General features: G+C 51.3%; 1 protein-coding gene across 1 annotated transcript in view; it reads left to right on the forward strand.

Annotated features, from left to right (window-relative positions):
* The first annotated feature begins 530 nt into the window (after nt 1-530).
* The window catches only part of LOC142312033 (alcohol dehydrogenase class-3), a 38934-nt gene continuing 11782 nt past the window's right edge, over nt 531-27682 (forward strand). Inside the window, exons 1-7 of the mRNA XM_075350906.1 lie at nt 531-629; nt 3546-3647; nt 3762-3903; nt 11833-11920; nt 12074-12293; nt 20871-21131; nt 21643-21778. Coding sequence (XP_075207021.1) covers nt 612-629; nt 3546-3647; nt 3762-3903; nt 11833-11920; nt 12074-12293; nt 20871-21131; nt 21643-21778 — 967 coding nt within the window. The 5' untranslated portion in view covers nt 531-611. The remainder of the gene's footprint in view (nt 630-3545; nt 3648-3761; nt 3904-11832; nt 11921-12073; nt 12294-20870; nt 21132-21642; nt 21779-27682) is intronic.

A 27682-nucleotide genomic window follows, 5' to 3' on the forward strand; every position in this document is an offset into this window, starting at 1 on the left:
TAGTTCCGCAGCTGCTGTCTGCTCTCCTGCATACACTATTGGAGAAAGAAGAACATATTGAAGAAGGAAATTACATCAGACCTTTTTTTTCTTTCAACAATTTTTAATGACATTGTTCATTGATAAAAACGCATAAAATGCAGTGAGCAAAAACGCAGCCAAACGCAGCAAAAAAAGCACCAAAATGCGGTAAAAACGCATGCTTTTTTGCCGCTGTTTTTTTGCAGCGGGTGCATTTTTATGCATGCGCACATAGCCTAATTAGGCGCTAGGTTTGGTTTAAAAAGCAAAAAACTGGTGACAGGTTCCCTTTATTATTAATAATAATAATAATAATAATAGTAATTATTATTATTATTATTATTTTCCTACACTCTTGAGCTGAGGATAGCTGTAGAGCCCCCTGCACCAGATATGGCCGCCCACCCAGGGACTCCCCCCAGATTAGCTGTCACAAGTCACGTGCTCGGGTCCTTCAGCGCGGCAGGGGGCGCTGAAGATCCTGCAACTTGTGAGCACCGCTGTATAGGGCGCCTACGTCCAGCACAGAGGGAGTGGAGCTCGTGCGTGCACCGGAGGCAGAGTGCGGCGTGCAGCGTGCAGCGTGCAGCATGGACACTGCGGGGAAGGTGAGCTGTGCACGGACGTCTCCTGTAATGGCGGCTGCGCTGTGCTGCCCCGTCACCTGGCTGTGCTCAGCAGGTGATAAGCCGCGGGTCTGTGTCCCGGAGTACCGGGCTCTGCCTATAGGAATACAGTTACTTCTCGGACTCTGCAATTCGTTATTTGTTGTCTCCTGCAATAGTAGATGAGGTTTCCCCAGTGCTAGGAGTATAGAGAGAGGTGGATCTGTGCAGTGGAGTCTGGCCATGGCCGCTATTCCACGTCTGGGAGCTGACAATTGGCTCCGTGCAATGGACATGCACATGGCATAGAGGGAGGCGTCGTGCCCCACTGTGCAGATGGCATAGAGGGAGGCGTCGTGCCCCACTGTGCAGATGGCATAGAGGGAGGCGTCGTGCCCCACTGTGCAGATGGCATAGAGGGAGGTGTCGTGCCCCACTGTGCAGATGGCATAGAGGGAGGCGTCGTGCCCCACTGTGCAGATGGCATAGAGGGAGGCGTTGTGCCCCACTGTGCAGATGGCATAGAGGGAGGCGTCGTGCCCCACTGTGCAGATGGCATAGAGGGAGGCGTCGTGCCCCACTGTGCAGATGGCATAGAGGGAGGCGTCGTGCCCCACTGTGCAGATGGCATAGAGGGAGGCGTCGTGCCCCACTGTGCAGATGTCATAGAGGGAGGCGTCGTGCCCCACTGTGCAGATGGCATAGAGGGAGGCGTCGTGCCCCACTGTGCAGATGGCATAGAGGGAGGTGTCGTGCCCCACTGTGCAGATGGCATAGAGGGAGGCGTTGTGCCCCACTGTGCAGATGGCATAGAGGGAGGCGTTGTGCCCCACTGTGCAGATGGCATAGAGGGAGGCGTCGTGCCCCACTGTGCAGATGGCATAGAGGGAGGCGTCGTGCCCCACTGTGCAGATGGCATAGAGGGAGGCGTCGTGCCCCACTGTGCAGATGGCATAGAGGGAGGCGTCGTGCCCCACTGTGCAGATGGCATAGAGGGAGGCGTCGTGCCCCACTGTGCAGATGGCATAGAGGGAGGCGTCGTGCCCCACTGTGCAGATGGCATAGAGGGAGGCGTCGTGCCCCACTGTGCAGATGGCATAGAGGGAGGCGTCGTGCCCCACTGTGCAGATGGCATAGAGGGAGGCGTCGTGCCCCACTGTGCAGATGGCATAGAGGGAGGCGTCGTGCCCCACTGTGCAGATGGCATAGAGGGAGGCGTCGTGCCCCACTGTGCAGATGGCATAGAGGGAGGCGTCGTGCCCCACTGTGCAGATGGCATAGAGGGAGGCGTCGTGCCCCACTGTGCAGATGGCATAGAGGGAGGCGTCGTGCCCCACTGTGCAGATGGCATAGAGGGAGGCGTCGTGCCCCACTGTGCAGATGGCATAGAGGGAGGCGTCGTGCCCCACTGTGCAGATGGCATAGAGGGAGGCGTCGTGCCCCACTGTGCAGATGGCATAGAGGGAGGCGTCGTGCCCCACTGTGCAGATGGCATAGAGGGAGGCGTCGTGCCCCACTGTGCAGATGGCATAGAGGGAGGCGTCGTGCCCCACTGTGCAGATGGCATAGAGGGAGGCGTCGTGCCCCACTGTGCAGATGGCATAGAGGGAGGCGTCGTGCCCCACTGTGCAGATGGCATAGAGGGAGGCGTCGTGCCCCACTGTGCAGATGGCATAGAGGGAGGCGTCGTGCCCCACTGTGCAGATGGCATAGAGGGAGGCGTCGTGCCCCACTGTGCAGATGGCATAGAGGGAGGCGTCGTGCCCCACTGTGCAGATGGCATAGAGGGAGGCGTCGTGCCCCACTGTGCAGATGGCATAGAGGGAGGCGTCGTGCCCCACTGTGCAGATGGCATAGAGGGAGGCGTCGTGCCCCACTGTGCAGATGGCATAGAGGGAGGCGTCGTGCCCCACTGTGCGGATGGCATAGAGGGAGGCGTCGTGCCCCACTGTGCGGATGGCATAGAGGGAGGCGTCGTGCCCCACTGTGCGGATGGCATAGAGGGAGGCGTCGTGCCCCACTGTGCGGATGGCATAGAGGGAGGCGTCGTGCCCCACTGTGCGGATGGCATAGAGGGAGGCGTCGTGCCCCACTGTGCGGATGGCATAGAGGGAGGCGTCGTGCCCCACTGTGCGGATGGCATAGAGGGAGGCGTCGTGCCCCACTGTGCGGATGGCATAGAGGGAGGCGTGGTGCCCCACTGTGCGGATGGCATAGAGGGAGGCGTGGTGCCCCACTGTGCGGATGGCATAGAGGGAGGCGTGGTGCCCCACTGTGCGGATGCCATAGAGGGAGGCGTGGTGCCCCACTGTGCGGATGCCATAGAGGGAGGCGTGGTGCCCCACTGTGCGGATGCCATAGAGGGAGGCGTCGTGCCCCACTGTGCGGATGCCATAGAGGGAGGCGTGGTGCCCCACTGTGCGGATGCCATAGAGGGAGGCGTGGTGCCCCACTGTAGTGCCACCAAGTGCTACATACACAACTTCTTACCCGACTATACACAGTATAATAGAAGCTGGACCGCAGATGATGTAGAAGCTTCCATGACGAGCCCACCCCCTCAGAAGCTTTTCAGGATTCAGGAATCTATGCCAATAGAAGTGTGTGTGTCTGTATATACAGTGTGTGTGTGTGTGTATATACAGTGTGTGTGTGTGTGTGTGTATGTATATATATATATATTAATGCGTGTATTATAATTAGACACACACGTGTGTTGCCAGACGTCTGATTTTTGGTCACCAGTCACGCAGCTTTCCCGCCTGTGACGGTGACTTTGGTGCCTGTGATTGGAGGTTTTGTAGCAGCTGAAGTGGCCGTGTGACGGGGGTGGCAGAGATCACACAGGTGACACTGGCTGTTGCTCCACTAGTGTCAGTGTGGCTGTGTCCTCAGGTGCTGGGTTCTTTCTCTTTCTAGGTGATTACCTGTAAGGCCGCAGTTGCCTGGGAGGCAGGAAAACCTCTGTCGATTGAAGATGTGGAGGTGGCACCACCCAAAGCCCATGAAGTGCGCATTAAGGTAACCTTTTGTATAGTGCCCTCTGTATTTATAGGACTGGATGTGCTTTATAGAGACAGGAATAAGCGGCCATAAAGCTTGGTTTATTGCCTTACTTGCTCTGTGATTTTTCAGATCGTGTCCACAGCTGTCTGCCACACAGATGCCTATACTTTAAGTGGTGCTGATCCTGAAGGATGTTTCCCAGTGATTCTTGGCCATGAAGGAGCTGGAATTGTAGAAAGCGTAGGAGAAGGCGTTACAAGAGTTAAAGCCGGTAAATACAAATCCACGTAATACCCGAGGATGGTAGGAAAGTCTCGAGATGAGTGGAGTGTGCCCGGTGTATGAGGCTGGCATTCATGTATAGGGGGTGTGCACAATGGAGATTGGTTATCTGCCAGGATCCTGCCATAATCCAGAAATATCCTAAACGCCATGACTGTGTCTAAGCATTAAAGACAGACACCAAGAGATTTCCACTGAAAAAGATTGTGACAATCCCCAGCCGACGGCTCCTCTGTGTGACCGCCACGTCTGCTCTCCATTATGTTTATGGCAGGCGTCACACAAAGGAATACAGTAATTTGTCAGAATTTTATGAGCTAAAACTGGAATTCCGGTAAAGGAAATGTAACATTATCCAGTGCCCTGTGATGCTGCGGGTCTCAGGAGGAAGAGCTGCGCTTACTTTTAGCTTCATTTTCAAGATGCTGGGGCCAACACAGAAACCCTCTATTTATTGAGGTTCCCTCTAAGCTGTTTGCCTAAATCAGATCACCTCCAAGCTTTTCTGGGTAAACTGGATGCGCGTTATACTGTATTCCCTTTACAATGTTGATATTTTGCCCCCGGGCAGCTTCCGTTACCATTCAATAAAACAACTAGATGTTCTAACCCTATATATATGGACTTGTTAGATTACTTACGTCTACTGTGAAATGCCCTTTCTCATGAGTCCCATTTGTATCTACAACACCTATGCAAACTGATGTATCTCCATGGTTACAGACCACAGACTCTCCCTGTGCAGTCTAAGGGCCGTTTTACACACTACCACATCGCTAGCATTTGCTGGCGATGTCGAGCGTGATAGCACCCGCCCCGTCGTACGGCCGATATGTGGTGATCGCTGCCGCAGCGAACATTATCACTACAGCAGCGTCACGTGCACATACCTATTCAGCGGCGTCGCTGTGACTGCGGAACATTCCCTCCCTCAAGGGGGAGGTGCGTTCGGCGTCACCGCAACGTCACTAAGCAGCCAGCCAATAGAAGTGGAGGGGCAGAGATGAGTGGGACATAACATCCCGCCCACCTCCTTCCTTCCTCATTGCCGGTGGACGCAGGTAAGGTGAGGTTCCTCGTTCCTGCGGTGTCACACACAGCGATGTGTGCTGCCACAGGAACAACGAACAACATCGTACCTGCAGCTGCAACGATATTTGGGATTAGACCCCCATGTCACCGATTAGCGATTTTGAACATTTTTGCAACGATTCAAAATCGCTCATAGGTGTCACACGCAACGACCTCGCTAACGCGGCCGGATGTGCGTCACAAAATCCGTGACCTCCAACGACATGTCGTAGCGTGTAAAGCGGCCCTTAGGCCTTGTGTGCACGCTGCGTTTTTCTTCAGCGCTCTATTGGGAGACCCAGACGATTGGGGTATAGCTACTGCCCTCCGGAGGCCACACAAAGCACTACACTAAAAAGTGCAAGGCCCCTCCCCTTCTGGCTATACCCCCCCGTGGTATCACGGGTTCTCCAGTTTTCAAGCTTTGTGCGAAGGAGGTCAGACATCCACGCATAGCTCCACAGATTTTAGTCAGCAGTAGCTGCTGACTATTTCGGATGGAAGAAAAGAGGGCCCATATAGGGCCCCCAGCATGCTCCCTTCTCACCCGAGGATGGTGTTGTAAGGTTGAGGTACCTATTGCTGGTACAGGGGCTGGAGCCCCACATGCTGTTTTCCTTCCACATCCCCTTGTAGGGCTCTGTGGAAGTGGGATCCTGCCGGCCTCTAAGCTCTGACGCCGGGCTCCATCCACAGACCCATAGCACCTGATGGATACGGAGCAGGAGTACAATCAGGGACATGGCCCTGCATCATACAGGTACTCGGTGTCCCCGGCAGGCACAGACACACTCCGGGCTGGCTGGGTGTTGTAGTGCGCCGGGGACCGTAACGTTGGAGTTAGTGTTCCTACAGTTTACTGGGGGACTTTGTGTTGTGGGAACGCAGCGCCGACCCCCACTGGACCGGGCGGCGCTGCTGTGACTTGTGGTGCGCCGGGGACACGCCGACCGCGCTTTTACGGCGGCGGCGTTTATAAATCCAGTCCCCGGCTTTTGCGGCCTAGCTCCGCTTCGTTCCCGCCCCCACCCTGTCAATCAGGGTAGGGGAGAGACGCTGTTTCGCAGCAGCGACGAGGGCTGGAGCCTGATTTACATGCTCCAGCCCTCTCACTAGGCACAGAGGGAAGCAGGCTTCCCGCTCTTAGTCAGGAACGCCCAGGGCCCGCCCCCCCTCCTCTCCCAGGACGCCGGCAGCCATTACATGCAGTCTGGCTAGAGGAAGGACGCAAGGCTCTGGGAGACCTGGACTAGGGGGCTTTTGGCGACCACACACCCGCTCTTAAGCGGGCGGTAAGCGGCATTTCAGCTGGCCCCTCTAGTGCCTCAGTGTGTATTGGTGTACTGTGTCACCAGATATATATATTTAGTTATTTCTTGCACTGTAAGGTCGCTTCCTGGCTGGATACCCCAGATCGCTCTGAGGAGGCAGCAACATGTCATCCACAAAACGCAAGGCTGCCAAGGCTAGGGCTGTGTACACTGCGTGTGCTGCATGTGGGGCTGCTCTACCAGCAGGTTCCAAAGACCCCCATTGTGTGCAATGCTCAGATCCGGTGCTGCTTCGCCAGCCGGAGTCCGGAGGGGTAGTGACCCAGGCTGAGACGCTTGTAAGTCCTGCCCCGGTGTCAGGGACAGACTTTGCAGTTTTTGCTGATGGAATGTCTGTGACTATGGCAAAGATCCTTGAAACTTTGCAATCCATGACTGGGGCTCAGTCTATGGACACGGCGAGGTCTCTGTCCTCTAATCCCCCTCAGTTGGAATTAGCCCAGACTGCAAGGGGGTCCCCGGCTTCCCAGGCTGAGTATTATGACTCAGATGATAGCCCCAGCCACCCTAAGCGAGCTCGCTGGGAAAGACCCTCAACGTCATCACACTGCTCAGGGTCTCAGCGCAATCAGTCGCCCTGTGATGCGTCTGAAGAGAGTGATCAGGAGTCTTATCCTGGAACCCCTCTCAATCTGGATACCCCGGATGGGGATGCCATGGTAAACGATCTTATCTCAGCCATTAATAGACTGTTAGATATTTCTCCCCCAGCTCCTTCTGCAGAGGAGGCAGCTGCAGAGCAGGAGAAGTTTCGTTTCCTCTATCCCAAGCGTAAATTGAGTGCTTTCTTGGATCACTCTGACTTCAGAGAATCAATCCAGAAACACGACGCTCATCCAGAAAGGCGTTTCTCTAAACGTTCTAAGGATACACGTTTTCCTTTCCCCCCTGATGTGGTCAAGCGCTGGACCCAGTGTCCAAAGGTAGACCCCCCGATTTCCAAACTTGCAGCTAGATCCATAGTTGCAGTGGAGGATGGCACTTCACTTAAGGATGCCAATGACAGACAGATGGACCTTTGGTTAAAATCTGTCTATGAAGCTATCGGCGCGTCGTTTGCTCCAGCATTCGCAGCCGTATGGGCACTCCAAGCTATTTCAGCTGGTTTAGCAAAAGTGGATGCTATCATACATCCAGCGGCGCCGCAAGTGGCGTCCCTTACCTCGCAGATGTCTGCGTTTGCGTCTTACGCTATCAATGCGGTCCTAGAATCTACCAGCCGCACCTCAATGGCGTCCGCCAATTCGGTAGTTTTGCGCAGAGCCTTGTGGTTAAAGGACTGGAAAGCAGATGCTGGTTCCAAAAAATGTTTAACCAGCTTGCCTTTATCTAGAGATAGACTATTTGGCGAGCCATTGGCTGACATCATTAAACAGTCCAAGGGTAAAGACTCTTCCTTACCCCAGCCCAGATCAAGCAAACCTCAGCAGAAAAAATGGCAGCAGAGGTTTCAGTCCTTTCGAGGTTCGGGCAAGACACAATTCTCCTCGTCCAAAGGGACTCAGAGGACGCAAAGAGTCTCAGATTCCTGGCGGGCTCACGCACGCCCCAAGAAAGCAAATGGAGGAACCGCTTCCAAAGCGGCTACCTCATGACTTCCAGCCCCCCCCCTCCGCATCTCCGGTTGGGGGCAGGCTCTCCCGCTTTTCCGACATTTGGACGTCACAGGTCAAAGACCGGTGGGTGACAGACATTTTGTCTCGCGGGTACAGAATCGAGTTCAGTTCTCGTCCTCCAGCTCGGTTCTTCAGAACCTCCCCACATCCAGACCGAGCAGATGCCCTGCTGCAGGCGGTGGACTCCCTAAGAGCGGAAGGAGTAGTGGTTCCTGTACCGCCTCAGGAACAAGGGCGAGGGTTTTACTCCAATCTCTTTGTGGTTCCAAAAAAGGACGGCTCGTTCCGTCCTGTTCTGGATCTAAAGCTGCTCAACAAACATGTGCACGCCAGACGGTTCCGGATGGAAACCCTCCGCTCTGTCGTTGCCTCAATGTCTCAAGGAGACTTCCTTGCCTCGATAGACATCAAAGATGCTTATCTCCACGTGCCAATTGCTACAGAACATCAACGTTTTCTACGTTTTGTGATAGGAAACGACCATCTTCAGTTCGTAGCTCTGCCATTCGGTCTGGCGACAGCCCCCCGGGTCTTCACCAAGGTCATGGCGGCGGTGGTAGCAGTCTTGCACTCTCAGGGACACTCGGTGATCCCTTACCTAGACGATCTACTTGTCAAGGCACCCTCTCAAGAGGCATGCCAACTCAGTCTACATGCTACGCTGGAGACGCTACAGACGTTCGGATGGATCATCAACTTTCCAAAGTCGAATCTGTCACCGTCACAGTCGCTAACGTATCTTGGCATGGAGTTTCATACTCGAGCAGCGAGAGTGAAGCTTCCGCTGAACAAGCAGCGGTCCCTACAGACAGGGGTGCAATCCCTCCTTCAAGGCCAGTCGCACCCCTTACGGCGCCTCATGCACTTCCTCGGGAAGATGGTGGCAGCCATGGAAGCAGTTCCCTTTGCGCAGTTTCATCTGCGCCCACTTCAATGGGACATTCTCCGCCAATGGGACGGGAAGTCAACGTCCCTGGACAGGAAAGTCTCTCTTTCCCAGACGGCCAAGGACTCTCTACAATGGTGGCTCCTTCCCACCTCATTGTCTCAGGGAAGATCCTTCCTGCCTCCATCCTGGGCAGTGGTCACGACAGATGCGAGTCTGTCAGGGTGGGGAGCAGTGTTTCTCCACCACAGGGCCCAGGGGACGTGGACTCCGCAGGAGTCCACCCTTCAGATCAATGTTCTGGAAATCAGGGCAGTGTATCTTGCCCTACTGGCCTTCCAACAGTGGCTGGAAGGAAAGCAGATCCGAATCCAGTCGGACAACTCCACAGCGGTGGCATACATCAACCACCAAGGAGGGACGCGCAGTCGGCAAGCATTCCAAGAAGTCCGGCGCATTCTAATGTGGGTGGAGGACACAGCCTCCACCATATCCGCGGTTCACATCCCAGGCGTAGAAAATTGGGAAGCAGACTTCCTCAGTCGCCAGGGCATGGACGCAGGGGAGTGGTCCCTTCACCCGGACGTGTTTCAGGAAATCTGTCGCCGATGGGGAGTGCCGGACGTCGACCTAATGGCGTCCCGGCACAACAACAAGGTCCCGGCATTCATGGCGAGGTCGCGCGATCAAAGAGCTCTGGCGGCAGACGCATTAGTTCAAGATTGGTCGCAGTTCCGGCTCCCATACGTCTTCCCACCTCTGGCACTCTTGCCCAGAGTGTTACGCAAGATCAGATCCGATTGCAGCCGCGTCATACTCGTCGCCCCAGACTGGCCGAGGAGATCGTGGTATCCGGATCTGTGGCATCTCACGGTCGGTCGACCGTGGTCACTGCCAGACCGACCAGACTTACTGTCCCAAGGGCCGTTTTTCCATCAGAATTCTGCGGCCCTGAACCTGACTGTGTGGCCATTGAGTCCTGGATCCTAGCGTCCGCAGGATTATCTCAAGGAGTCGTAGCCACAATGAGACAAGCTAGGACGTCGACGTCTGCTAAGATCTACCACAGAACGTGGAAGATTTTCTTATCCTGGTGCTCTGCACAGAGAGTATCCCCTTGGCCATTTGCATTGCCCACTTTTCTTTCCTTCCTGCAATCGGGGTTGGAAAAGGGCTTGTCGCTCAGCTCCCTTAAAGGGCAAGTCTCGGCACTATCCGTGTTTTTTCAGAAGCGTCTAGCACGTCTTCCTAAGGTGCGCACGTTTCTGCAGGGGGTCTGTCATATTGTGCCCCCGTACAGGCGGCCGTTAGATCCGTGGGATCTGAACAGGGTACTAGTTGCTCTCCAGAAGCCGCCTTTCGAGCCTTTGAAGGAAGTTTCCTTTTCTCGCCTGTCACAGAAAGTGGCGTTTCTTGTTGCGATCACATCGCTTCGGCGAGTGTCGGAGCTGGCAGCTCTGTCATCCAAGGCTCCCTTCCTGGTGTTCCACCAGGACAAGGTAGTGCTGCGCCCCATTCCGGAGTTTCTCCCTAAGGTCGTATCCTCGTTTCATCTTAATCAGGATATATCCTTGCCTTCCTTTTGTCCTCATCCGGTTCACCGGTATGAAAAGGATTTACGTTTGCTAGATCTGGTGAGAGCACTCAGAATCTACATTTCCCGCACGGCGCCCATGCGCCGTTCCGATGCACTTTTTGTCCTTGTCGCTGGTACGCGCAAGGGGTTGCAGGCTTCTAAAGCCACCCTGGCTCGATGGATCAAAGAACCAATTCTAGAGGCCTACCGTTCTGCGGGGCTTCCGGTTCCTTCAGGGCTAAAAGCCCACTCAACCAGAGCCGTGGGTGCGTCCTGGGCATTACGACACCAGGCTTCGGCTCAACAAGTGTGCCAGGCAGCTACCTGGTCGAGTCTGCACACTTTCACCAAGCATTATCAGGTGCATACCTATGCTTCGGCGGATGCCAGCTTAGGTAGAAGAGTCCTGCAGGCGGCAGTGACACCCCCGTAGGGGAGGGCTGTTTTGCAGCTCTAACATGAGGTATCTCTTTACCGACCCAGGGACAGCTTTTGGACGTCCCAATCGTCTGGGTCTCCCAATAGAGCGCTGAAGAAGAAGGGAATTTTGTTACTTACCGTAAATTCCTTTTCTTCTAGCTCTTATTGGGAGACCCAGCACCCGCCCTGTTGTCCTTCGGGATTTTTTTGTTGTTTGCGGGTACACATGTTGTTCATGTTGAACGGTTTTTCAGTTCTCCGACGTTATTCGGAGTTAATTTGTTTAAACCAGTTATTGGCTTCCTCCTTCTTGCTTTGGCACTAAAACTGGAGAACCCGTGATACCACGGGGGGGTATAGCCAGAAGGGGAGGGGCCTTGCACTTTTTAGTGTAGTGCTTTGTGTGGCCTCCGGAGGGCAGTAGCTATACCCCAATCGTCTGGGTCTCCCAATAAGAGCTAGAAGAAAAGGAATTTACGGTAAGTAACAAAATTCCCTTCTTTACCGTGTTTTTTGGGTGCAGTTTTGGTCCCAAATCTGCATGCATTTCCTTCCCCAGCAAAGTCTGAGATTTCATTTTTGCTTTCCACACCTTGATTTTTTTTTTTTAAGCTGCGTCTTTGTGGTGGCCACAAAGATGCAGCATGTCAATTTTTTTTCTGAGTTTTTGAGCCTTTCCAGTCAATAGATTTGACGTAAAAAAAAAACCGTACTGGTCAAAAACGCTGTAAAAAAAAAAATAAAAAAATGCAGTAAAATGTATGCCGAGGGAGCGTTTTTGGGACCAAAAATGTGCATCATTGTGGTCACCACAAAGATGCAGCGTGTGCACATAGCCTAATGATCTCCCTTCTGTCCTTTCTTTATTGATTACATATACTCTGATGGAAATGATTCTGTAGAATTGAGGAACATACAGGCTTTGTAGTCTGCAATCATGATGACCCGGTATGATTATTCTTGATACTATTACTAAGTTGTTTCATAACGTCTGTCGTCTCTGATTTTGTATTTTCAGGAGACAGAGTTATTCCTCTTTATATTCCTCAATGTGGTGAATGCAAATTTTGCTTGAACCCCAAAACCAACTTATGTCAGAAGATCAGGTAACCTTTTCTAGCCTAGGAATCTCACTATTGGTTTTCCTATATACTGATGGTGTATGTTAGTATTACGTTTACACACACTTAGTTGCTTTACTTCATTTGTCTTATAGTGTTTGATTTAACACGGTATTATGGGACTTGTGCTTTTTACAGGATAACTCAAGGTCGTGGTTTCATGCCTGATGGCACTAGCAGGTTTACCTGCAAAGGAAAGCAGATTTTCCACTTCATGGGCACCAGCACCTTCTCTGAATACACAGTTGTTGCTGACATCTCTATTGCTAAAATAGAGGACTCTGCTCCTCTGGACAAAGTCTGCCTGCTGGGCTGTGGGGTGTCCACCGGATATGGAGCAGCTCTGAACACTGCCAAGGTGACCACATCAAGCCATAGCCTCTGTTCACATTCAATTTCATTATTTAGGCTATATTCATATCAAATCTTAAGAATACCTCAAGTCAAATACATTGAACAATGTATACATTGACCCCTTCTAGGCCAGCTTTTTTTTTTATTATAATATAATTATACAGTGGGACCTTGGTTAACGAGAACAATCTGTTCTGGGAGTGTGCTTGTTAACCAAGTTACTCGTTCAGCAAAGCAAGGTTTCCCATAGGAAATCATTGCAATGCAGACAATTCGTTCCACAACTTGTTAATGTCCCATCCTGGTCCCCTATTGTGCCATTCCACACACGTACAAACTCACACGCACATATTATATGCTCACCTTACCTTCCGTTCCATCTCCGGCCTGCTGGGACTTGCTGTTCACTAGTACGGGCTGTGTATCGGGTAACCATGACGACGAGGGAGGAACTTCCGCACCTAGAGCACTGACGTCAAAGGCAGGAGCCTCTGATTGGTCAGCGCGCTGCCTTTGAGTAGCGGTGACAGCGGAAGTTCCTGCCTCGTCGCCGATGGTTACCGATACACATCCTGTACCAGCGAACTACAGGACCCAGGAGGCCGGCAATGGAACGGAAGGTACACATACTATTCTCACCTTACCTTCCGTTCCATTGCCGGCCTCCTGGGTCTTGTAGTTCACCACGAGGATTCCTCCCTTGTCGCGATGCACCGGTGAACTACAAGACCCAGGAGGCCGGCGATGGAACGGAAGGTAAGGTGAGCATAATACTGTGCGTGTGTGTTTGTATGGACTGCAAGAGCGGGTCAGAGCGCGGTGGATGTACGGAACCGGAAGTGTGTGCGGTGAGTATTTGCTCGTACAGCAAAGCATTCTCGTAAACAGAGTTACAAATTTACAGAAAGCTTTGCTTGTTAAGTGAAATTCTCGTTAACTGGGTTACTCGTTAAGCGAGTTTCCACTGTATTCTCTCCTTATCTTCCAAGAGCCATAACAATTTTATTTTTCCATTGCCATGTGACATGAAGTGTATATTTCAATTGATCAATTAATTTTACCATATAATGTACTGAAAAGTGGGGTGAACAGCCAAGGGAAACAAAGAAAACGCTGTCTGTTTTCTTTTCTTGTCATTCTTTGTATGGTTATAACGACTTCACAATATGATTATCCCGGTCAGTACGATTACCGTGCTACCACATTTGTAATATATATTTCTTTGTCGCTCCATTGGGAGACCCAGACAATTGGGTGTAAAGCTTCTGCCTCCGGAGGCCACACAAAGTATTAGACTTAAAAGTGTAAAGACCCTCCCCTTCTGCCTATACACCCCCCCCGTGCATCACGGGCTCCTCAGTTTTTATGCTTTGTGCGAAGGAGGCACACATGCACGCATAGCTCCACAATTTAGTCAGCAGCAGCTGCTGACTATATCGGATGGAAGAAAAGAGGGCCCATAACAGGGCCCCCGGCATGCTCCCTTCTCACCCCACTCTGGTCGGCGGTGCTGTTAAGGTTGAGGTACCCATTGCGGGTACATAGGCAGGAGCCACATGCCGTTTTCCTTCCCCATCCCTTAAGGGCTCTGGGTGAAGTGGGATCCTAATCGGTCTCCAGGCACTGGGACCGTGCTCCCTCCGCAGCCCCTGGGGAATCTGCTGGACAGGAGCTGGGTATCGTCAGGGACAAGGCCCTGCTACTGTGAGGTACTCTGGGTCCCCTTGGGGACAGCGCATGGAGCGCTCGTGTCATACACACTGCAGCACTGCTGGGTGTGTTAGTGCGCCGGGACTGCCGCGCTGGCCACGCTTGTTTGCCGGCCGCGCTTATAACTTTAGTCCCCGGCTTCTGCGGCCTAGTACCGCATATTCCCGCCCCCGGGCCTGCCAGTCAGGGGAAGGGAGGGACGCTGCACTGGACGTCAGCGCTGAGGGCTGGAGCATACTTTGTATCCTCCTCCCCCCTCACTGAGCACCGTGGGGCACCAGATTCCCGCACTTTCTAGGGCACGCCCACGGCCCCCTCCTCCTCACAGAACGCCGGCAGCCATTCCTGTCAGCACTTCTGAAGCTGGAGAGGAGAGACAACACGGCTCTGGGAGGCCCAGGCAGGGAATCTGGTGGTCACACAACCGCTTTGGGCGGTCGGTAAGCCGCACCTGTTTCTAGGTGCTGGCCCCCCTGGGTGCCGAAGTGTATATATATATATATGCTTATATGCTATACAGTTACTCTGTACGGTCGCACTGTTGGTTTTTGGCTATATACCCTCCCGGATTGTACTCAGAGGAGACAACAGCATGTCGTCCGCAAAAAGCAAGGGTGCCAAAGCACAGGCTTACTTTGCAACCTGTACCTCATGTGCGGCTATACTACCGGCAGGTTCCACCTACCCTCATTGTGTGCAATGCTCGGCCCCTGTGGCACTTACTCAGCCGGAGCCTCTGCCACTGGTGGCCCAAGTGGAACCACCTGCTACCACTGTCCAGGTGACAGGGACGGGGTTTGCAGTATTCGCTGACAAACTTTCTGAGACTATGGATAAATGGTCTGCTAAGATACTAGAAGCCTTGCAGTCCAGGCCGGTGACACAGGCCCCGGGCACTGTTGAATCATTGACCCCAGGCCCCCCTCGGTTGGAGCAGCAAAGTGCTCCTGGGGTGACTCATAGGTCCCAAGGTGAGGTCTCTGACACGGACCGCAGTCCCAGACCGCCTAAGCGGGCTCGCTGGGAGCTTCCCTCGACTTCATCACACTGCTCAGGGTCTCAGCAGGAGGATTCTCTAGAGGATGAAGCGGAGGTGGCAGATCAGGATTCTGATCCTGAAGCCGCTCTCAACCTAGATACACCAGAAGGAGACGCCATAGTGAATGACCTTATAGCGTCCATCAATCAGGTGTTGGATCTTTCTCCCCCAGCTCCTCCAATTGAGGAGTCAGCTTCTCAGCAGGAGAAATTCCGTTTTAGGTTTCCCAAGCGTACAATGAGTACGTTTCTGGATCACTCCGACTTCAGAGAGGCAGTCCAGAAACACCGAGCTTGTCCAGATAAGCGCTTTTCTAAGCGCCTTAAGGACACACGTTATCCCTTCCCCCCTGACGTTGTCAAGGGTTGGGCTCAGTGTCCCAAGGTGGATCCTCCAGTCTCCAGACTGGCGGCTAGATCCATAGTTGCAGTGGAAGATGGGGCTTCACTCAAAGATGCCACTGACAGACAGATGGAGCTCTGGTTGAAATCCATCTATGAGGCTATCAGCGCGTCCTTTGCTCCGGCATTCGCAGCCGTATGGGCACTCCAAGCTATCTCAGCTTGTCACTCGCAGATTAATGCAGTCACACGTGCCTCTGCTCCGCAGGTGGTGTCCTTAACCTCTCAGGCGTCGGCGTTTGCGTCCTACGCCATTAATGCTGTCCTGGACTCTGCGAGCCGTACGGCGGTAGCATCCGCCAATTCGGTGGCAGTCCGCAGGGCCATGTGGCTACGTGAATGGAAGGCAGACTCTGCTTCCAAAAAGTTCTTAACCGGTTTGCCATTTTCTGGCGACCGCCTGTTTGGTGAGAGATTGGATGAAATCATTAAACAATCCAAGGGAAAGGACTCATCCTTACCCCAGTCCAAACCAAATAGACCTCAACAACGGAAGGTACAATCGAGGTTTCGGTCCTTTCGGCCCGCGGGCAGGTCTCAATTCTCCTCGTCCAACAGGCCACAGAAGGGTCAGACGAACTCCGATTCATGGCGGTCTAAGTCACGTCCTAAAAAGACCGCCGGAGGAACCGCTCCCAAAGCGGCCTCCTCATGACTTTCGGCCTCTTCACACCGCATCCTCGGTCGGTGGCAGGCTCTCCCGCTTTTGCGACGCCTGGCTGCCACAGGTACAAGACCGTTGGGTGAGAGACATTCTGTCTCACGGTTACAGGATAGAGTTCAGCTCTCGTCCTCTGACTCGATTCTTCAGAACATCTCCGCCCCCCGAGCGAGCCGATGCTCTTCTTCAGGCAGTGTGCACTCTGAAGGCAGAAGGAGTGGTGATCCCTGTTCCTCTTTAGCAACAGGGTCACGGTTTTTACTCCAACTTGTTAGTGGTGCCAAAAAAGGACGGATCTTTCCGTCCTGTTCTGGACCTAAAACTGCTCAACAAACACGTAAAAACCAGGCGGTTCCGGATGGAATCGCTCCGCTCCGTCATCGCCTCAATGTCCCAAGGAGATTTCCTAGCATCAATCGACATCAAAGATGCTTATCTCCACGTACCGATTGCACCAGAGCATCAGCGCTTCCTGCGTTTCGCCATAGGGGACGAACACCTTCAGTTCGTGGCACTGCCTTTCGGCCTGGCGACAGCACCACGGATCTTAACCAAGGTCATGGCAACAGTGGTAGCAGTCCTACACTCTCAGGGACACTCGGTGATCCCTTACTTAGACAATCTGCTTGTCAAGGCACCCTCTCGAGTGGCATGCCAACACAGCCTGGACATTGCTCTGGAGACTCTCCAGAGATTCGGGTGGATCATCAATTTCCCAAAGTCAAATCTGACACCGGCCCAATCACTGACATATCTCGGCATGGAGTTTCATACTCTCTCAGCGATAGTGAAGCTTCCGCTGGACAAACAGCGTTCACTACAGACAGGGGTGCAATCTCTCCTTCAAGGCCAGTCACACCCCTTGAGGCGCCTCATGCACTTCCTAGGGAATATGGTGGCAGCAATGGAGGCAGTTCCTTTTGCGCAGTTTCATCTGCGTCCACTTCAATGGGACATTCTCCGCAAGTGGGGCAGGAAGTCGACGTCCCTCGACAGGAACGTCTCCCTTTCTCAGGCAGCCAAAGCCTCCCTTCGGTGGTGGCTTCTTCCCACTTCATTGTCGAAGGGGAAATCCTTCCTACCCCCATCCTGGGCGGTGGTCACGACGGACGCGAGTCTGTCAGGGTGGGGAGCGGTCTTTCTCCACCACAGAGCCCAGGGTACCTGGACTCAGCCAGAGTCCTCCCTTCAGATCAATGTTCTGGAGATAAGGGCAGTGTATCTTGCCCTAAAGGCGTTCCAGCCGTGGCTGTAAGGCAAGCAGATCCGAATTCAGTCGGACAACTCCACAGCGGTGGCATACATCAACCACCAAGGCGAAACACGCAGTCGGCAAGCCTTCCAGGAAGTCCGGCGGATTCTGCTGTGGGTGGAAGCCACAGCATCCACCATATCCGCAGTTCACATCCCGGGCGTAGAAAACTGGGAAGCAGACTTTCTCAGTCGCCAGGGCATGGACGCAGGGGAATGGTCCCTTCACCCGGACGTGTTTCAAGAGATCTGTTGCCGCTGGGGGATGCCGGACGTCGACCTAATGGCGTCCCGGCACAACCACAAGGTCCCGGCATTCATGGCACGGTCTCAAGATCACAGAGCTCTGGCGGCAGACGCATTAGTTCAGGATTGGTCGCAGTTTCAACCGCCTTATGTGTTTCCTCCTCTGGCACTGTTGCCCAGAGTGTTACGCAAGATCAGGTCCGACTGCCGCCGCGCCATCCTCGTCGCTCCAGACTGGCCGAGGAGGTCGTGGTACCCGGATCTGTGGCATCTCACGGTGGGCCAACCGTGGACACTACCAGACCGACCAGACTTGCTGTCTCAAGGGCCGTTTTTCCATCTGAATTCTGCGGCCCTCAACCTGACTGTGTGGCCATTGAGTCCTGGATCCTAGCGTCTTCAGGGTTATCTCAAGAGGTCATTGCCACTATGAGACAGGCCAGGAAACCAACGTCCGCCAAGATCTACCACAGGACGTGGAGGATATTCTTATCCTGGTGCTCTGATCAGGGTTTTACTCCCTGGCCATTTGCCTTGCCCACTTTTCTTTCCTTCCTTCAATCCGGATTGGAAAAGGGTTTGTCGCTCGGCTCCCTTAAGGGACAAGTCTCAGCGCTCTCTGTGTTTTTTCAGAAGCGCCTAGCCAGACTTCCAAAGGTACGCACGTTCCTGCAGGGGGTTTGTCACATAGTCCCTCCTTACAAGCGTCCGTTAGAACCCTGGGATCTGAACAGGGTGCTGATGGCTCTTCAGAAACCACCCTTCGAGCCAATGAAGGATATTTCTCTTTCACGCCTTTCGCAGAAAGTGGTCTTCTTAGTAGCAGTCACATCACTTCGGAGAGTGTCTGAGCTAGCAGTGCTGTCATGCAAAGCTCCTTTCCTGGTGTTTCACCAGGACAAGGTGGTTCTGCGTCCGGTTCCGGAATTTCTCCCTAAGGTGGTATCCCCCTTTCATCTCAATCAGGATTTCTCCTTACCTTCTTTTTGTCCACATCCAGTTCACCAATGTGAAAAGGATTTGCACTTGTTAGATCTGGTGAGAGCACTCAGACTCTACATTTCTCGTACGGCGCCCCTGCGCCGCTCGGATGCACTCTTTGTCCTTGTCGCTGGCCAGCGTAAAGGGTGACAGGCTTCCAAATCAACCCTGGCTCGGTGGATCAAGGAACCGTTCTTCTGGGCTTCCGGTTCCCTCAGGGCTGAAGGCCCATTCTACCAGAGCTGTGGGTGCGTCCTGGGCTTTGCGGCACCAGGCTACGGCTCAGCAGGTGTGTCAGGCGGCTACCTGGTCGAGCCTGCACACTTTCACGAAACACTATCAGGTGCATACCTATGCCTCGGCAGATGCCAGCCTAGGTAGGCGAGTCCTTCAGGCGGCGGTTGCCCACCTGTAGGAAGGGGCCGTTTTACGGCTCTATTACGAGGTATTATTTTACCCACCCAGGGACTGCTTTTGGACGTCCCAATTGTCTGGGTCTCCCAATGGAGCGACAAAGAAGAAGGGAATTTTGTTTACTTACCGTAAATTCCTTTTCTTCTAGCTCCAATTGGGAGACCCAGCACCCGCCCCTGTTCCCTTCGGGCTGTTGTTCTTTGTGTACACATGTTGTTCATGTTGAATGGTTTTCAGTTTTTCCGAACTTCCTTCGGATTGAATTTACTTTAGACCAATTTATAAGTTTCCTCCTTCCTGCTTTTGCACCAAAACTGAGGAGCCCGTGATGCACGGGGCGGGTGTATAGGCAGAAGGGGAGGGGCTTTACACTTTTAAGTGTAATACTTTGTGTGGCCTCCGGAGGCAGAAGCTATACACCCAATTGTCTGGGTCTCCCAATTGGAGCTAGAAGAAAAGGAATTTACGGTAAGTAAACAAAATTCCCTTCTATTATAGTAATCCACAGCCAACCAAAATATTGAAAAAAGATTTCCTGCTAAAAACGCAGTTTATTTCTAAAAACAAAAGTAAAAAATGATACATAATTATTGCTGTGCCCAGAACAACCCTAACTATTGAGACTGTCGTTGCATTTTGTCAGACATAAAAAGTGGAATATAAAGTGATCAGAAAATGTTATCACTTAAAAAGAGATGGATAGGCGATAACTTTGATAGCTGGAGCCACCATTGCAATGCTGACTAGAACAGGCATCCCAGTTCTTCCATTTTTCTGCATGACATGTACCGTGTTTTTCCAAAACTAAGACCTCCGCCTAAAATAAGCCCTAGCGGTGATTTTCAGCATTTTCGGAGCAAGGCTTAAATATAAGCCCAACCCCGAAAATAAGCCATAGTCGTGGTTCAATAATGAAGTTAAAGAATACAGCAGGACACTTCATTATAGACAGTAGACACTCCGCAATCATACTCACCAGACGCCGAGCGGGAGGACCTGCAGTGATTGCACACTCACACACATCAGATCACACAAAATCACACACACAATCACCCATCAGATTGCAAACACACACCACATCCAGCGGTATAGATCCAGAGACCTAGTGCGGTGGAGCGTAAGAACTTGCCAATGGAATGCTTGCTTATAGGACCTGCAACACGTGACTTCCTCCCAACCCTATGGCCGGAGGCATTCTGTACCGCTGGATGTAGTGAGTGAGTGTGATATCTGGTGTCTGTGATATCTGATGTGTATGTCTGTGTTTGAGTGTGTGCGCGATCTGATGTATGTGAGTGTGTCAGCCAGAAGCAGGGGAGGCAGCGTGCAGCATACCTACTGGGAGGGCCTGCCAGAGATCACAGGAGGACCTTGGAGCAACGCAGCCATATGGGCCCTAGTATGTATGAGTCTCCTAGGAAGGTGTGGGGGTGGGTGTCTGCTTATTGTAGGAGTAAACTTACCCCCAATCATGTTTCTCCAAGAGTAAGACCTACTCTAAAAATCAGCCCTAGTGCTTTTTTAGGGGGCAAAAAAAGTATGTCAGTGTCTTATTTTTGGAGAAAAACTGTAGGAGGACGTTTGAATGGAGTCGGGGTCAAGAAGGCGCGATGCTGCTCTGGCTCTATCATTCCCATTTACTTTCAGTGGAGCAGCCTCTCACATGCTTGGCCATTGCTTCATACAACTCTATCTACTCTTCAGTGTCGTGTTGTGGTGAGATGAACCAGGTACCAACAATCTAGTGATCAGTGGGGTTCCAGCTGTCACGTCTTACTGTTTCATATATATATTTATATATATAATATATATTTCCTTTTGAGCTTTGAGATTTTTGTCACTTTGTGCTATATTTTAGTAACTGTTACTTTATGGCAGGTGGAGCCAGGTTCTACCTGTGCGGTATTTGGGCTAGGAGGAGTTGGCCTTGCGGTTATCATGGGATGTAAAGTCGCTGGTGCCAAGCGCATTATCGGAATTGACCTGAACAAGGACAAGTTTGAAAAGGCAAAAGAGTTTGGCGCCACAGAATGCATCAGTCCCTCAGACTACAGCAAGCCGATCCAGGAAGCGCTGGTGGACATGACTGACGGAGGCGTGGATTATTCCTTCGAGTGTATAGGAAATGTTGGCGTTATGGTAATTATCCAGTGAAAAATGGATCTTAGGCTTCCTATCCAACTAGGTTTTAGTTCAGTAATTTCTCATCCACTAAGAGACTCAGTGAAATCTTGTATTTGGCCAAGTAACTATTGCCAAGGCTTTTTATTCTGGTATTCCAAGACTAGGACAAAAAAAAGAGTTCATTTTCCCAGTATTTGCAGCTTGTCACCGGGCAAAGCCATTCCTATACCATAATCATTGGCTTGTGCTTGTTAATATTGATGTATTTTACAAGGGGAGAGGATAGTATTGGGGGGGGGATAACTTTCTGTGAAATACGACATCTCAAACTCTCTAAACAGAGGTTGATAGCCCAGCCAAACTTGCCTAACATAAAGATAAGGAGCCTATCAACCTCTAAAGGAGAGATTGCTCCTTCCAGAGAGGACTTGATGGCTATGCAGCTTGTGTGGTGCATAGTAACACCATGCTCTTGTATGTCTATGGTGCTATTTTTGCTTTAACAGCCTTGCCTTTTCTATTTTAGAGAGCAGCACTAGAAGCTTGTCACAAAGGCTGGGGTGTAAGTGTCATTGTGGGAGTCGCAGCATCTGGACAAGAGATTGCAACCAGACCGTTTCAGCTGGTCACCGGGCGTACATGGAAAGGAACGGCTTTTGGAGGTGAGAAAACGCATTTTGGCAATTTGTTAAAGGAGATTTTTGCTGTATGATCTGAGAGCAACATAATATAGGGCAAGAAGGCCTGATACTAGGGATTTACTCATTGGATTGCTTGGTGTAGTTTTCATATAATCCTTGTTTTGTTTGCTGTAGATGTAGCAGAGTTAAGACCTCTGAGCTGTGTATATCTCCACCAACACCCCTGATTGACAGCTTTTCATGTACACTGAATTGTCAGCAAGTTGTCAATCATTGGTGGTGGAAGTAATAACAAGAAGGATCTGCGGGGCACTACTTCCACCGAGGACCGTCCACATCAAACAACCAGCGGCTAGTTGCAGAAAGCACACACGGTGCTATTGATCTCTGCTGTGACTAGAGAAAACTTCCAGGTCGGACTATGCTGAATACAGCTACGGGGTGCTTGTTCCAAAAGCATCAGAGCATGAAACATTAAGCAAAGGGAGAAAAAAGGAACAGCACTCACCGGTAATTGCTGTGAAGTATTCAGGTTTATTTCATGGTCGGAGGATACATGCTTCGGCGTTACAGGGAGGGAATGAGGATGGTTAGCACAAAAAGACTACGATAGGATCTACCTACAGGGGCGAAACGGCCATAGTCTTTTTGTGCTAACCATCCTCATTCCCTCCCTGTAACGCCGAAGCATGTATCCTCCGACCATGAAATAAACCTGAATACTTCACAGCAATTACCGGTGAGTGCTGTTCCTTTTTTCTCCCTTTGCTTATTGGTGGTGGAAGGTTTACACAGATTAGCCTGTTGTAGGCTGTAGTCAACAGTGATAATCTCCTGATGATAAAATACTGATTGTATTAACAGTACAACACAAAGTCTAAGTGACAAATCCGTGTAATCAGACTTTCCTGCTCTCAGATTGAATAGCAAAAAAATCTGCTGACCGTTTCCCTGTAATCATGCATATCTTCGTTCTAGCAGCTTGAAAAATCATTAGAAAGCAAGCGAAAGAGCTCTAATACACTTTCACAGTTGAGAACAACATTTGCTTTTTAAACCATATAAAATGCCAAGAATACAGTAGGTCTTTCTACTTCATGTAAAAAATATTCACGTGACCTACTCCCAAACAGTACATAAAGACCCCTAAAACCAATAAGAGGGTCCCTTTATCTTACTCTGCATACAATAGGTATCAGGTGATTAGTAAAAAAAAGGTATGAAATGCCCAGAGCAATGTATAATAATGTAAAAAGAACTTCACAAAAAGCCACATGTGGTCCATTAATACTACAGCACTACCACAAGTAGGTTATTTTCTAGGATATCCTCCTCAACATTGAAATTGGGACACCAAGAATGAAAATCTGTAGAATTATGGAAATCACAGGTTCGATAGAAATGTTTTTCCCATTGGATGTGATAGCACCATGAGAGAGAGTCCACCTCATAGGACAAGAGACCTGCAGGCATAAAAAGGTAGCGCCACAGTGGTTTCCTGTCCTAGGATGTGGAGTACTATGGTATTATCTGAGACAGACATGTATGTATGGTTTTTGTTTTGGGCCAATTATCTTGAATAATGCCTGCTATTCCTAATGAGGTGGTATGGAGTACCGTATTTTTCGGACCATAAGATGCACTGGACCATAAGACGCACCCTGGTTTTAGAGGAGGAAAATAAGAAAATGACATTTTTAAGCAAAAAAATGTTGCCCTGACACTGTTATGGGGCGAGGATCTGCTGCTGACACTGTATGGGGGTAATTTAAAAAAAAAAAAAAAAAAAAACGGTGTGCGGTTGCCCCAATTTTGATAACTAGCCAAGATAAAATTTTGATAACTAGCCAAGATAAAGTCTCTCAGCTGGGGGCTGGTATTCTCAAGCTGAGGAGACTCAAGTTATTGGGAGCCCCCCAAGCCTAAAAATATCAGCCAGCAGCCGCCCAGAATTGCCGCATGCATTAGATGCGACAGTCCTGGGACTTTTCCCAGCTCATCCTGATTGCCCTGATCCGGTGCCAAGGAGTTAATGGCAGCAGCCCATAGCTGCTACTGAGTCCTAGCTTAGTGATGGCAGGAGTCTATGAGACACCCCCTCATCACAAAGCTGTAAGTGAAAGTAATAAACACAAACACATAAAAATCCTTTATTTGAAATAAAAGACAAAAAAAACCACCCTCTTTCACCACTTTATTAACCCTTAAAACACCCAGGTTCGATGTAATGCACACGATGTCCCACGACGCACCCAGATCTGCTACATCTGATAATCACAGAGTGCAGCCATACAACACGACCGCTTTCTGTAAGGGTCAGGCCGCAAGTGAAGTGAGCTGTGCTGGATCAGTGGTGACTTCAGCTGTCACCGCTCATCACCTGACTGAAGTCCCGCGGATATCGCGGTCACTTCAGCCGCGGCTGGATTTGCGGTCACAGCTGGAGGGCTCCTGCTGTATACTCCTCACTCCATGCAGCATTGCTCACTTCCTGTCTGTGTGCCAGCTGACCTGTGTGGAGCCGTGTGTATAGCGATGACGTCATCGCTGTGCTCACCGCTCTCTACACAGAACAGCTGGCACACAGACAGGAGGACACCGCGATGCTGCAGGGAAACAGTGAGTATCTTATTTTAATACCTCAAACCCATCCATAATGGTAATATGAGCAGTATCCATGAATGGCTGTAGGCCAAGAAAGTTTCTTTCCATCTTGCTAATTCTAGTTTGTTTTTTTTTTCCTATTAATTTGCGGGATAGATCTAGAAAAGCTACCGCAAAAGCTAAAAATAAGGAATATGCCTAATGCAAAACTAAACTAGACTCGGCTTACTCTAAACTGCCATGCCAGAAATGCAGTGAGATACAGGATTAGCAGATTATGGCAAGAAAAAATAATTCACATAAGTAGATAACAATTGTTTAAATTATATGAAGGGAGGGGAAGGGAGGGGAAAAAGTATGTGAATAAAAATACAGCATTTATGAAAAAAAATAAAAAAAATATAAAATTATTTAAAATATATTGCTGATATTTATCATATCAAAATTAACGGGTTACTCAAAAGCACCTTATTCTTCCCACGGGTGGTCTCAGTATTATGTTACAGTCTGACAATTGTATTGTCTTCTGTATTTGATAATAGCCAAGGTCCCTCTAAAATAAACTGCACATGTAAGAGCACAACCCAGAATATGGAAATAGGACACCTTTATTGAACAATGTTAAAAACAGTTTAAAAACAAGGCTGCACAGCCAGCAACCAAAATCCCCATGTTATAATAAACATAAAGTGCATAAATACAGCCAATAGTACAGCAGCTGAACCCTCAGTCAAAGAAGTTAGTGCACAGGACAATTATCACAATAGTATATTCCTGTGGAAATGAGGGCAGAGAGCATGCTCACCTGAAGGATTCCCAGTTAGCTCAATACAGGATATATAATCACAACACAGGTTATAATCCGGACAATGTATAGTACATACACAATAGCAATAGAAATGAATACTGATAGGCACCAAAGAAGCTGGGAAAAGAGGGAGGTAAATTCAGGACCCTGTCCAGGGGCTATACCACCGGAAAGCTTGTTGTAAAGGGGCTCCACATAAATGTGGAGACAAAAGGAGCCAGATGGAAGCTCAATGTCACGGACAGGCTGCCTGGAGAAAAGAGGGCTGTAGTAAGAGATGCAGGGGCGCACGCAGGCGGCTTCGTCAGGGAAAGTCACTTTCCACCTGAGGTGGTCAAGGAGTGGGCTCACTCTCCAAAGGTAGACCCTCCGGTGTCTAGGCTCTCAGCCCGGACCGTTGTGTCGGTGGCTGATGGCACTTCCCTTAAGGATGCCACTGACCGTCAGATTGACCTTCTGGCCAAATCCGTGTATGAAGCGGTGGGGGCCGCGTTTTCCCCAACTTTTGCAGCAGTGTGGGCCCTCAAAGCCATCTCTGCTAGTCTGGAGGAGATGCATTCCCTCACCAGGCAATCTATGCCCGAGATGGTTGCCTTAACTTCTCAAGCTTCAGCTTTTTCTTCCTATGCCATGTCTGCCATGCTAGAGGCTTCTCACCGCACTGCGGTGGCTTCGGCTAATTCCCTCGTTATCCGCAGGATCTTGTGGCTTCGAGAGTGGAATGCAGATGCTTCTTCAAAGAAGTACCTTGCTGGACTCCCTTTTACTGGTTCCCGGCTGTTCGGTGAACAGCTGGATGAAATTATTAAAGAGGCTACTGGCGGGAAGAGTACTTCCATGCCACAAACCAAGACCAGGAAACCTGCCCAGGGTAGGATTCAGTCGAGGTTTCGCTCCTTTCGTTCCTCCAACTGGTCGTCCTCTAAGCCCTCCGCCTCGTCCGCTAACTCAGCCAAGGACCAGAAATCCCACTGGCGCTCCAGAGCGCGTCCGCAGAAGACCGCAGGAGGTCCTGCCACTAAGGCAGCCTCCTCGTGACTCTCTGCCCGCTCCAGCCACGTCCTTAGTCGGTGGCAGGCTCTCCCACTTTGGCGACGCTTGGTTTCAACAAGTCTCCGATCAGTGGGTGAGAGATATCATCTCTCACGGCTACAGGATAGAATTCTCTTCCAGCCCGCCAAACAGATTTTTTTCTCTCAACTCCCCCCTGCTCCAGGGCCGCCGCCTTCTCGCAGGCCGTGGCAGCCTTGCAGGCCAACGGCGTAATTGTACCAGTTCCCGCCCGGGAACGGTTCAGAGGTTTTTACTCAAACCTCTTCCTAGTTCCCAAAAAGAACTGTACCTTCAGACCCATCCTGGATCTCAAGCTTCTCAACAAGCATGTTCGGGTGCGGCACTTTCGCATGGAGTCCCTGCGATCAGTCATTGCCTCAATGACCCAAGGGGATTTCCGGGCGTCCATCGACATCAGAGATGCCTATCTGCATGTGCCAATTGCAGTTTTACACCAGCGTTGGCTACGCTTTGCAATAGGAAACGATCACTTCCAATTCGTGGCTCTCCCCTTCGGGTTAGCCACGGCCCCTCGGGTATTCACCAAGGTCATGGCAGCAGTGATTGCGGTTCTGCACCTCCAGGGGTTGGCAGTGCTCCCTTACCTGGACGACCTTCTAGTCAAGGCTCCATCCAGTGCAGACTGTCAGCGGAGTGTCTCGCTCACTCTCAGCACTCTAGCCCAATTCGGGTGGCTTGTCAATCTTCCCAAATCCACTTTGACTCCGACCCAGAGTCTCACGTACCTAGGGATGCAGTTCGAGACTCTGCCGGCACTTGTGAAGTTGCCCTTAGTCAAACAGCTGTCACTCCAGTTGGCGGTGCGCTCTCTCCTGAGGCCCCGCCGTTATACCCTCAGGCGTCTGATGCAGGTGCTAGGTCAAATGGTGGCGTCCATGGAGGCTGTTCCCTTTGCCCAGTTCCGTCTGCGCCCCCTGCAGCTGGACATTCTCCGCTGTTGCGACAAGCGGCCTTCCTCCTTACACAAGTCAGTGGCTCTGTCGCCACGGACCAAGAGCTCTCTTCAGTGGTGGCTTCGGCCCCTCTCCCTGTCCCAAGGGCGTTCCTTCCTGGCCCCGTCCTGGGTGATTCTCACCACGGATGCCAGTCTATCCGGCTGGGGAGCGGTATGTCTCCACCACAGAGCACAGGGCAGTTGGTCCAAGTCAGCCCTTTCGATCAATGTGCTGGAAATCAGAGCCGTACTTCTAGCTCTCCTAGCATTTCACCATCTGCTGGCGGGCAGGCACATTCGAGTCCAGTCAGACAACGCCACAGCGGTTGCCTACATCAACCATCAAGGCGGGACACGCAGCCGCCTGGCAATGATGGAGGTACAACGCATTCTTCAATGGGCGGAGGACTCCAGGTCCACCATATCCGCAGTCCATATCCCAGGCGTGGACAACTGGGAGGCAGATTATCTCAGCCGTCAAAGCGTGGACGGTGGCGAGTGGTCC

Source organism: Anomaloglossus baeobatrachus, chromosome 1 (assembly GCF_048569485.1).
Source record: "Anomaloglossus baeobatrachus isolate aAnoBae1 chromosome 1, aAnoBae1.hap1, whole genome shotgun sequence".
In the NCBI taxonomy this organism is placed as follows: Eukaryota; Metazoa; Chordata; class Amphibia; order Anura; family Aromobatidae; genus Anomaloglossus; species Anomaloglossus baeobatrachus.